The sequence below is a fragment of the Heliangelus exortis genome, chromosome 3 (assembly GCF_036169615.1).
Source record: "Heliangelus exortis chromosome 3, bHelExo1.hap1, whole genome shotgun sequence".
NCBI lineage: Eukaryota > Metazoa > Chordata > Aves > Apodiformes > Trochilidae > Heliangelus > Heliangelus exortis.
In genome coordinates this window covers 82427719-82439812 of record NC_092424.1, presented here as the reverse complement: position 1 = coordinate 82439812, position 12094 = coordinate 82427719, and the positions used below count along the sequence as shown (strand labels likewise).

Below are 12094 nucleotides of genomic sequence, written 5' to 3'. Positions count from 1 at the left end.
TGACCCCCGCTGAGGCAAGAGGCTCCCCTTCCCATCCCTTTCTTCCCTTCCCCTCCCCTTCCCTCCCCGCAAAACCCTTCACGTAGGAGAGTCGTGGAGGGACCCAGCCTGTAATGAAGAACCCGCCATCGTCGCGGAGATCAGCTCTTCCCGCGCTCCCGCCACCCCCAGAGTGACACCGAGGGGCAGCTCTTTCCCTCTAGAGAAGCGCTGGCAGCCTTCTCGGCTCAGCCCTCGGGGCGAGCGGTTGGGTCGAACCGGGCCGGGTCTCAGCGCTGCTGCTGCAGCCCCGCCACCCCCTCAGGGAACGGAGGGACAACGGCCACAGCGCGCGTATCCTCACAGCGCGCGAATCCCCACAGCGCGCCTGCGCAGAAGCCCTCAGGAGACGCTGGGGAGGTGCCATGAGTGTTATGGCCGGCATTACGGCCGCCACCTCAGCCAATAGGCAGGCGGGCTCCGCTGTTTTTCCCTCCCCTGGCCAATCAGCGCTCGTTTCCTCCCCTGCCCCCTGAGCCCTTCTGACCAATGGGAAGCGGGTTCTTTGGGCGTCGCTCATATTCAAACCCAGAGCGGCGCGGGCGCTCTCCGGTTGGAGCTTCGTCCTGGCTCCCCTGCAGCAGCCGCTGGCGAGGGTGAGTGGGGACGGGACAGGCTTGGCTGGGCTGGGCGAGGGGGACAGGGAGACGGACGGACGGACGGAGCGTTTCTGGTGGTTAAGCTGCTAAGCGGCGGTAGCGGCGGATTCCCCGCACCCTGGGCTGCGTGTGGCGGCAGGGCCCGCCTCCCACCGGCCCCGCTCTCCGCTCTTTGCAGCGGCCGGAGGCCTGCGCTGCCCCGCCCCGCACCCCGGGGTGTGCCTGCGGGGAACGGCAGTGCCTGGGTGGAGCCCTCCCTTTCCACAGCCCTGGCGGGCCCTGGGGGTGAAGAGCGGGGCATGCGGCTCCGCTGGGCTGCGGCCCTGCGGTTGAGGAGGCTTGGTGCCTCTCCTCGCCTCCCTCACCACCTTTTCTCACTGACTTCCTCTCCTCATGTTTAGTGTGGGGTTTCGAGAGTGAGTTTTTTTTTCTTTTGTAAGTCTGGTATTGAAATTAAACGATATCTTCAGTTAGGTGGAGGAGTAACACTTGCTCCAAATAGGTAAAAGAAATAAAAATAAAGCAGCACTGTGATTGATATTAGTTTAGACGAGTTGTTTTGGAAAAACGAAGTTGCATGCAGCCAAGGGGATGGAAAAAGAGACAAAAGTCTTGCAATGTGTGGTCATTCTGCCCTGGCTAGTGTGGGGGATAAAGAAATAGCTATTCCTGAAATTATGCCCTAAATTAAACCTACCCTTCACTTTTGCTCCTTGTTAATACTGGGCTGTATCCGTAACCTTTCAGAATATATTGTGTCTTGGTGGCTTTGTGTGCTGCACTGTAGCCGCCTCTTGGTAGCCCTTACCTGCCTTACAGCCTCTGTTTTGTTAATGCTGCAGTAGCTCACCTCTGTCTGATTAGCCCTGTTATATGTCTTTGAGTCTCTTTTTGTCACTAACATTAGAATTTTAATTTTTCCTGTTTCTTTCCATAGTTAAAGCTGCTGCTTTTTAAAAGGATTGTTGTGTTTGGTTTTTTTTTAATATTGGGTGCTTTTATTTTCTCTTTAAGAAAAGCCTGAGTCAGGCCTTTAGGACTTACAAACAAAACAAACGATTATGCAAACCTGTTGTTTTTTTTTCTGAAAGCCTGTCTGGAGTCTTCAAAACCACGTTTTTATGTATTTTTGGGAAAGAGTGGATGGGTAAAGGAGAGACTTCTCCTAGTAGCTGCAATAGAGAACAAGTTAGAAGTGAGTTTAAAAGTCTGTCTGGTGGATAGCTAATTAATAATCTTTTAACCTGGGCTCATATTTGGGGTGTCTTATGGGAAATAAAGAGAGCTGAAGCTGGAGAGTATTTGAAAGGCTTTGCGATTTACTTGGATCCAGGTTTTGTTGTCTGCTTATGAAATAATTTGCATTGATTCTTTCTAGTAACAGCATTTTTTTTAACATCTATCTGGTGTAAGCATAAGTCACAAGTTTTCTTTCATGTTCCTGCCACTGCAGTTCTCTTCTGACTTAAACCAAGCTTGTACCTAGCAGGCAGCTCTTCTGCTTTCTCATGGTTTTTAAAGAAACTGATGAGAATCATTTAGGGGTGTACTGGGCAGTGATAGGCTTGTGGTTGAACTTGATGATCTTTTCCACCTGGATGACTCTATGAAAGCTGTGATATCTGTTCCTTCAAAGGAGTAACAAAGACTAGCTTCTGCTGTAGTATCTACAGAATGATAATTGATAATGGAATGAACAGCAGGTAATGTCTTGTGTCTCTGAAGATGGTTTTCGTGTTGCTATTGTGTGTTTTCCATTCTCTCCTGCCTTGAACTGAGGTGGCAAGATCTCAAAGGCAGGAATTTTTAAACTCTGAAAAATGTGTATAGTAGATCCAATGTTCAAGAAGAGTCTTTGGTAGAGTTATAGTGTGTTTTGGCAGTGTTTATGTAGATGCAGCTGAAGATAGTTGTACTTCCTGTAACTGACAGTATTTGCTGTACCACCAGCAAGCATCTGCATCTTTGCATACATTATGAACCACTATTAAAAAATGAACTGACTACAACAGCACAATACTGCAAATCCTCTAGAAGATGAACACTACAGTTAGTTTTCCTCTCTTGTTTGTGTGTGATCTTTTTGCGTAGGAAAGGAAAGCAACAGAAACGATAACATGGATAAAGTTTATGATTTAGAGGTGGCATTTTTACCTCTTCACAGAGTAGAGGATTGACTCCAAGTTTTTTCAACATAGTTTTTTGACAGTAGTAATCACTTTAATCAGACCATATCAAGAAATATTTAACAGTTGGAGCCACAATAGTCCTGGGTGTATAAAGAAAATATAGAAAGTAGGATAAAATAACCATCTATGACTAGGCTGATCAATTCACTTGGAGAAAGAAAGCCAGATAAACTGTTGGGCACCTTCTTACATTTTTTGCTATCCTCTATACATGCTTAGATAAATGGATGTAATATTTCAGGAGATCCCAGGGGTAGGAAGATTGTACCCTTTTTCATTCATTAATGGAAAAGTATTTTCATACTTTCTCAAAGTTTGCATTTGAAGAAAAGCTGCATCTGGCTCCATTCAGTCTCTGTCCCTTGGCCTTTTATTTAAGTGGGTCTTTATGAGGGGTTAAAAAAGATTGTTCTGTATCTTCCTTGTCTCTTCACACACAGTCACCTTGTTCTTTGCTTGCTGGTTCTTAATGTCCTCTCTGGTATGGCTTTTCTGGATCTTAAATGTGCTGCCCAGGTAGCTGTTGCAGTTAAAAGCTCAGTTCTTCTTGAGTTCTTATATGACAGAATGTTGCTATTTTAGGTCTTTGCCATCTTGTCAGATTCTGAATGCACTTCAGACAAAAATAAACGGCATGTGCTTTCTTTAAATGTAATCTTGCAGAAGATTAAACCAAAACAAAGACTTGCTTATGGTTCAGCTTTGGAATGAGTAGAAAGGTTAGTTTTAAATCATGACAATACACAGGTGATTAATGGCCTTTGTGGGTTGTTTTTTTGTGGTTTGTTTTTTTTTTTAAATCTGTAAACATCCTCAGAAACGGACATACTGGGAAGTGTTTTACTGTTTAATGAAAAATGTCTTTCTGGGAAGTCATGAAGGTGAGGCAAGCTTGCAGAAAATAATGATGTTCATTTACTTTTCAGTGTCTAATAGTTTCATTTTTGATACACAGGAATTTCTTCAGGATGAAGAACCATGTTTCTTACCTTTGCTGGTTTCTGGTGATCATCTGAGATAGTGTGACCCCCCATCCATATTGTCTTTTTGACACGACATATCCTTTCTTCAGGAAAGGTTTTCTCCATACCATATACCTTGTTAAGCAGCACACCAGAAATGTAAGTTTGACATGTGTTATTTAGAACTAAAATCACTTTTTGTCTACTACATTTGGCAAGCTATCACTTAAAAAAAAAAAAAAAGAATCTTTTACGTTTGTGAAGAAAACAGAAAACATAAATATTGTGTTTAAAAAAATAATCCATTTGGGAATTGTGAGCAATTAGAGTTGTAATGAGATTGTGATATTACTAAACCTGAGGTAAATTTCTTTTGATCTTCAGGTTTTGCAGAAGCTGCTTTCATCCATACTTTGAGGGAACAGGTCTGGTTCAAACACATCTTGTAGGACATTGTCACCCATAAAGAGGAGATTTGGAGTATTGAGTTCCTGTAGCTCCCTCTATCTTATTTATCAAAGGCAAAAATAATATGTACCTAAGTCTTCCTTATGAAGAGACAGATGTTTGGGTTTTTTTCTTTCCCCATGAAGTAAATAAGTATCATCTTTAGAAGGGCATGTGAAAGTAATCAATAATCACCCATGTACTTTTTAGCAACATAATTTTCCAAAAATGGGACAGTTGCTGATCTCAGCAGCATAAGATTTTTTTTCTGTATACACTTCAGGGAGAAACAGATACTACAGGAAGTTCCCAATGAACATAATCTGTAATTTATTCCATGTATGTCTTTTTTTAAGAAAAATGAAGGAAAACTGGTTTCAATTTAGTTTCAGGTCAGTGAAACAGAAACTGTTTTTCATATAACACTATTTTAGTATGCTGTCTCTGGCTTTTATAGTTTTTCTTCTGTATTGTTTTGATTGCAGCCCTCTTTGGGGGATGCTTGCTTTTATATTTTCTTTTTCTTTAGACAAGTGAAAATATTTCATTTTGTAAATGAAAAAAGTATTTTCAGACCTTAGTGTTTTGGGATTTTGTCTGTTTTTCTTTTACGCAAAGATATTAAGTCATGTTAAATATCTTGCAACTCTCCAAGACTTGTTTAAAGGGAAGCTAAGACCTTTTGATAGTGGTGATGTGCATGGTGCTTTTGCCATAGTAAATCTTGTACTAAAACAACCCTTCTATATAGACATACTTTGCTTTTAAAGAAGTGCAAACTTAAAACAATAGTGTTCTAAAAATGAATTGTGAGGTTTTGTAAAAGTGGTACCAGTTGATTTTTTTTTAGATAGTGGAATTAGAGATGGATGAACTTACTTTGTTATGTATCTATCAATAGTTCATCTAAAAAGAATCTAATCTCTCTGGGTCTTCCAGCAACTTTTCACTGACTTGTTATACCTGAGTACAAATGGAAAAATTCCAACTTATCAGTGGTGGAAGGGACCATAGAGATCATTTAGTCCAGCTCTCAGTAAAGCAGGATCACCCAGAGCACAATACACAGGACTGCATCCAGGTTGATTTTGGATATCTCCAGAGAGGGGGACTCCACAACCTCCCTGAGCATCCTGTTCCAGTGCCTTGTCACCCTCATAATAAAGAAGTTTTTTCTTATGTTTAAATGGAACTTCTGTGTTCCAGTCCTGCCCATTGCCCCTTGTCCCATGACTGGGAACTACTGAGAAGAGTCTTGCTCCGTCTTCCTTGCACCTACACCTTAGATACTTACAGGCATTAACAAGATCTCTTCAGACTTCTCTTTTCCTGGGTAGAGTCCCAGGTCTCTCAGCTTTTCCTCATAAGAGAGATTCACCTTAATTCGCCTTTATACTAAAATTTTTCCTGTTAATTGGGTGCATGGGATATTGATTCATGTGGGAAAAGTGATCAGTGTGTTTCATGAAAATAGAAGAATTTCTGTTGCAGGGAAAAAACCAAATCATCAGTTTTTCTTCAGTTTATTTTTTCATGGTTGCTTGACTACAGATTGCCTAGCTTTTTATCTCTCAACTATATCCATGTATTATATCTCAATTGATAATAAACTGATATAGCATTGAGGATTTGGCATGAGTTTTTTTAAGAAAGTCTTTTAACCTCTAAATCCACATCCTTTTAGAAATTCAGGAACATGTGTCACTTTGTTGCAATACCCTTTTGAATTAGAGGTTATGTCAATTCTTTTCTGCTTACCCAGTGTGGTAAGCAGTGGTATAGTGGTTACTATAGCCTGTGGCAAAGAGCTTAGATTAACACTGTGTGCTAAATTTTTCCAATAAAAGAAGGATGGTAACACTATCATAGTAACATGAACATGCAGAACACTTCTGGTTTTAGGTCTTTCCCCTTTTTGTGAATTGCCTATTAGCAACTTCTGTGAAAGGGTCTATGAAGAGAGGCTTATCTTATGGGATATAAAGACTGTAAGGATCTCTCTCTCTTTTTTGTGATACTTTTTTGTTAGAATGTGAGCCCCTGACTTTTGTTGTAGTCTGAACTTTGACTGCTTGCTGTATATTGGGCATGTACTACTTGTTAAAAGCAGGGAACACTGGGAGATCTTCTGGAGGCAATGTTAGTTACAATGAAGCTTCATAATTTAGTTTTCAGATTGAATTATACTGAATGAATTTGGTAGGTGTTAGTGAAATGTAAGCATACACAGAGAGAAAACTATCTGTTTTGTTAAGTAAGCTGCCACCCACATTAGTGATGCTATCACATCCTTTGAGAAAGTAAAATGTTTTTTCTTTGGAAATATACCCAGGAGTTTTCCCTCTCTGAACAGAGAGACTATAGAAAGCTTCATCGTACATAGTTTTTTCTTAATAATGTTCCTAATACTTTTGTAAGCTTTAAATTACTCCCGTGGAGATAATTAGTAACTGGCAAAGTATACAGGTTTGCCTTAGGGTTCTCCCAGCCTGCACACAGGCAGTGAAACCCTGTGCAGATAAGCCCTTGGTGTTGCATGTATGACACTTACCTTCCAATAAGCATCTCCTGACTACCTCTCCCCTCCACAATGCATTTTTAGTTTGTGTTGGATTACGTTCCCTAATAAAGCAGACATTCCAGCCTGGAATTAATACAAATGTTGAATGTTACTTATTACAAGCAATGTAGTAGAGTAATTTGTTACATGTCCCTTACTGGTTCACCTGTATTCAGTGGTTTGTGTAATCTCTTAGAATGAGTCCTGCTGGATAGACATCTAAGCAGTAGCATTTTGCAACAGCAAAACTTAATGAAAACTGGGACAAGGAACTATTTCAAAATGTTTGATTTAGAATCTCAGTGATATAAATAAGTGCACCACTTTTCAGTTAAGTGCTGGTTTAGAGAAGGATAAAGTTGAGGCATAACAAGAATAAACAGATACTTTTCAGAGTATGTATCACTGTCCAACTACACATGTATTACTTTAAATCAAAAAGTCATGCCCATTATATAGGAAGTAATGCTAAGCAATGAGTTGTGAGTATCCCTTATGTCTTGAAGCTTGTTGTAAGTTACATCTGTGATGGAAAATATTAATATCGTTAAAATGAGAAGTTTATCATATCAAGTTTTTTAAAAATATGAAAAATCTTTAAGTGAGGTTCATGAATGGGGTGACATACCTAAGGTGGTCTAACCCAGCCTTACAGGTCTCTGCTTTCTACCTTTCTGCTCTCTTGTCCATATGGTGACACAGTTGAGAGGGCAGGAAAAGAATCAAGCAAAAAAGATAAAAGCTCTCCTTTTCTATGTAGTTTTTGCTTGTGTTTGTCCATGAGCCAGGTTACCATAAAGTCTGACAAATGCTTGTTCCATTGCTGTTTATTCAAAAGAAGTGTTAGGAGTGTATGGCTAGGAGGAGGACTGCCTCTTAGCCATCCTAATGTGTGGTGTCAGTATGATTTAATACAATAGACTCAGAGCTATTCAGGCAACATACTCTACCCCCCCTTTTCTTCAAACACTGCATATGCCTGATTGGAAAGGGCTGCTGTGGAGCATGGACTCGTATTTGAACGGATCAGTTACATATTCCTTGTGCTCATCTTTCTGGAGGTATTCCAACTGAACACAAGAGGAAAATTTTTCACTGTGAGGACAGTCAGACATTGGAATGGCCTCCCAGGGGAAGTGGTGGATTCCCCCACTTTGAAAAGTTTTAAGTCTGAGCTTGACAGGGTACTGGGATGTGTATAAACAATAATACAAGAAGGGTTGGACAGATGATCCTTTAGTCCCTTCCAACCTGAGAACCTATGATTCTATGATCTTTTTTGGCTTCTGCTAAGAAGTTTACTTGTATAACTATGTTGACAGAGGCTTAATTGAGTATTTGTTACATAATGTCGTTGAGTCTTAGTTAATTTGCAAAATAGGCATGAGAAGCTTTCCTATGGTAATTCCAATTAAGGTGAGCTACGACAGGGTCCTTCAGTAACTTCACTATTTTTTAACCTTGTGTCTACAGATGGAGGAGGAGGACCTAAGTGAAAGAGGATTGTCCCAAATTGCTTCAATCATGAACAGAGTTAGAGACTTGAAAAACAAATACAGAAATGAAGACAATGTCACAGATGAACTTAACTGTACTAAAATCTCAACTGATACAACAGGTATGTGTTTTTATTACTTATATTGTCATTTACACAACTGATCTTAACTGAGAAAGCTATTACCTGAAAGGATTTAGGGTTTAGTATTTCTTCAGTGTTAATGACCACAAAATACATTTTCTCTTCTTGTTTCTTTAGATAACTGTGTTGCTCTACTCCATTTTGTTTGATGCTAACAAAAAAAAAACCAAACAAAAAACCAAACCCAGAAAAACTCTAGTCTTCTTACATGAAAACTTACAAAAAGTGTGGGGTTTTTTCTGTTCATGTTTGCTGCAGTTTAAATTAATCTTTTTTTTTTTTGTGTGTCAGATAACTCTGGAACTGTTAATCAAATAATGATGACAACAAATAATCCAGAAGATTGGCTGTGTTTTTTGCTCAGGCTAGAGAAAAAGGGTGCTCCTCAGACAGATGTTAGCCTACTGAAGAGACTTATTGGTCGTTACAGTCAAGCAGTGACTGCATTACCTGCAGAAAAGCATAGTCAAGATGAGAGCTATGCTCGCATCCTTGTGAGATTTGCTGAGTTGAAAGCGTAAGTATAAATTTTCAATACCACTCAGAACTGGGAAATTGATTATAAAATAGTTTATTTTTCATTAGTGGCTTCTGCGATAAGTTATACATTTGAGTGAGGATGTTTTCATATTGATTCTTTGAAAATGAGCAGCTTTAGCTAGTCAGCATAAATCTGCTGTTGCTGCAGTGCTTGCATTTTTTGTATATGCTAATAAATGTGATTGTTCAGGGCTTTTTGATTTGGAGATGTAGACACTTTTCTGGCTTCTGTGTGTAAGGTACATGGAGAAAATAGTATGAGACCCATTCTTTTGTTTTCTTCAGCTCAAAAGAATCTGTACGGGTGAAATCTGGTATAACATAGGGTATCTATAGTCTTTCTGTTAAACTGTGTGTGGTGTAAGTTAGGATGAAGTTCCATGTGGACTTCTAGAACTGATTTGCCTGCAAGACAGACAATTTGCTATTGATGATCCATCACTAGATGGGTATGTCACGGTGGTCTCTCCTTGTCTAGTCTGCTTTCTCCCTACCTGGAAAGATGAATCTCAGCTACATTAAATAGCTGCCTTAGGGTAGGAAGAGCATCTCAGAACATCATTCTGTTCTTTCATACTTAAAAAATTAGTTTTGATTGTGCCCATGTATTTCTTTATTCAGTCCAAATTCGAACAGTGTAGTTGATCAGGCAATTTCAGACATAATTTGGAACAGGATTCTAATTTGAATTTTTTTTGTAAGGAGCTTTTGTCACTTGAAATACTTAATCCTTATATATTTTGAAGAGTTCCTTTTTACCATTCAACAGTCCTTATCAATTAAGAGTTGAGCAGATGGTCTTTCAGCTAGTCATCCAGTTTCTTGTATGTCCTCCTGTTTAATTTTTTGGCAGGTGGCTTGATTTTACAGTATAATCTGGTCTACTTCTTTGTACTGTCCTTTGAATGGATCTTGCTGCATCAGTGTTTACTAAAAGCATAGAATGGAAATAATCTTTTGAATCTACTGTTGAGAAACAAGCAGGAGTGAAGAATGACCTGTTGTCAATTCTTTGTATCTTGACAAGCTAAGGTGTTTTTTTTGTAAGTGGACTAGAGCTTATCTTCCAGAAAAACCTCCTGTATTTAAAGATACTGGGAGATGGATCTTTTTTGTTTAAAGGTTAGTTGCTTTTCCTCAGAACAGAAATTGTGTAGTATAGGCTTCCAGCTCATACTTTCCAGAATTTCTTTTCTAGGATGGTGATTGCTATTATGAAGTCACATCTGTTACCTCATTATGTACAGTAGGAGTTGAATTTCAGAAAAACTATTTCTTACCTCCCTAATCACTTTAAAACTCTTGAATCTCTTTCCATTTGATATTTAAAACATATTTTTAAAGCTGAATACTTCTAAATGAACTGTGTTCAGTGTTCTGTGTTATTGTATTGCAGAAGGTGAAACCGAACAGCCTGCTAATGCTAGAATGTGTAAATTTTAACTGTTTTAATCACAGCATCCCAATGAAATATCTTTAGTTGCTTTACTGCTAACAGCCTTTAGGGTTTTTCTTAGGAGAGTAGTCTATCTTGTTTCATTTTTAAAATGTGCTCTCTCTTGCTATACTTAAATACCAATTGCTCTGGTTATTAGCACTACTGTAGAATGTGCTCATGGGGAAATTCAAACCTGCTGGTTTTGTCTTCTGCTTCATATTTGTAATTGGCTAATATTATAGTTGATATGTTTCTTGACTTACTGATGCAAATTATTAAAAAAAAAAGATGAGCAGCCTACTTGAAAACTCTGCTTAAAAATGTACCCACCAAAATCTGACATAGCATCAATTCCAATGGAACTTTGTATTTTCTTAAATGATGGTTGCTTTTTGAAAATCACTGAGATTAGCCAGTTCCTAGTCATTTATTATAAGTTAATAGTTTCTTATTTGAAGTGGCATATAGATTAATTATTTATATAGAGCTACTTGTATGAACTACAAGTGTAATCACACCAAAATATGAAATTGCTTTTGACTGAACATATCTAAAAAAACCACCACAACTGACCAGCATTATTGTTTGTAGTTTTTTGAGACTACTGTTATGCTAATTGGTGAGTGTTTATTTGAATATTTTGTGCTTGGCATGTTAACTCATTGCTCCTGATTTTCTTGGTGGTTGTGATTTTTCTTATTCCTGGCTGTCACTTTTTCAAGTACTATGTATTTTTTCTCTGCTTAGTTTTAGCTTCTGTTAAAGAAAATTCTTTTATCTTATGACTTAGTACTTTTTTTTTTTCTTTTTTAAGCTATTGCAAGTAAAATAACACTTAAATATTTGCTCTGATGTTGCTGCCTTTGGTAGGAGGAGAAAGGTGCTTTTCAGTAGAGTTCTGCCTAACAGGAAAAGCAAGTCAGAGCATCAAGAACTTGAGAACTATTGACAGTGCCTTGAGATTTTGGTATTTGGCATAAACACTTTTTGTCTGATCAAAGCTCAATTATTCTGTTTATGGCACTGGACCTGTCTTGTCCTCATTATTCTCTCTAGCTGCTGTCTGACTATGCCAAAACCTGCTGATCTATTATGATACTGGAGTTGTCTGAAGAACCCTTGAAAGTACTCTGAAATGGGACAAGGTGAACAGCCAGCTGCAGCTGTGACTGGTTATCTGTATCATGCATTAACCATGCCAGCCCTGCTTTTATGTAATGCTTCTGGCTGTAGCACAGTGCCACCAAGTGTGTGGCACTTTTTACCTGTTGCTCACGTTTTTTTTCTGCTTATTGCTTTCTCAGTTGTTGCTGCTTTCTACAGGACCTTGATTTTTAACATGACTTTTGGAAGTGAATGTAATGCATGCTACAGTTTGTGTTGCTCTGCCCTTGCCTACAGGTGTTATTCTGTGGTTGTCCTATTGTCCTGGGTGATCAGAGCAGACTTTATGAAACTTTGCTAGAGTTCTGTAACATGTCTAAACCATGGTTGATGCTTTTCTCATTAATTCCACAGAATTCCACTGGAAATACGGTCTTGTTAGTTTTCCATGTTCTACTTTTCTTTACTTATTTTTTAAGTCATTGTCAAATTTTTTACTTTCCCTGCCTCTAAGTGCTACCTTTGCTTACCTGTTAAACCACAGCGGAATTTGGGAAGAAATACTATATTTCTTGAC

At 38.9% G+C, this 12094-nt stretch overlaps 1 protein-coding gene across 3 annotated transcripts in view; it reads left to right on the top strand.

The window, feature by feature from the left end:
- The first annotated feature begins 490 nt into the window (after positions 1-490).
- TTK (TTK protein kinase) overlaps positions 491-12094 on the top strand; it is a 35973-nt gene continuing 24369 nt past the window's right edge. Inside the window, exons 1-4 of one of the 3 annotated variants that reach the window (XM_071741488.1) lie at positions 492-635; positions 3783-3948; positions 8270-8414; positions 8727-8952. In XM_071741488.1, coding sequence (XP_071597589.1) covers positions 8270-8414; positions 8727-8952 — 371 coding nt within the window. In that variant the 5' untranslated portion in view covers positions 492-635; positions 3783-3948. Of the gene's footprint in view, positions 636-2240; positions 2342-3782; positions 3949-8269; positions 8415-8726; positions 8953-12094 lie in introns of those variants that run through there. The other 2 variants (XM_071741489.1, XM_071741490.1) reach the window with 2 other exon arrangements.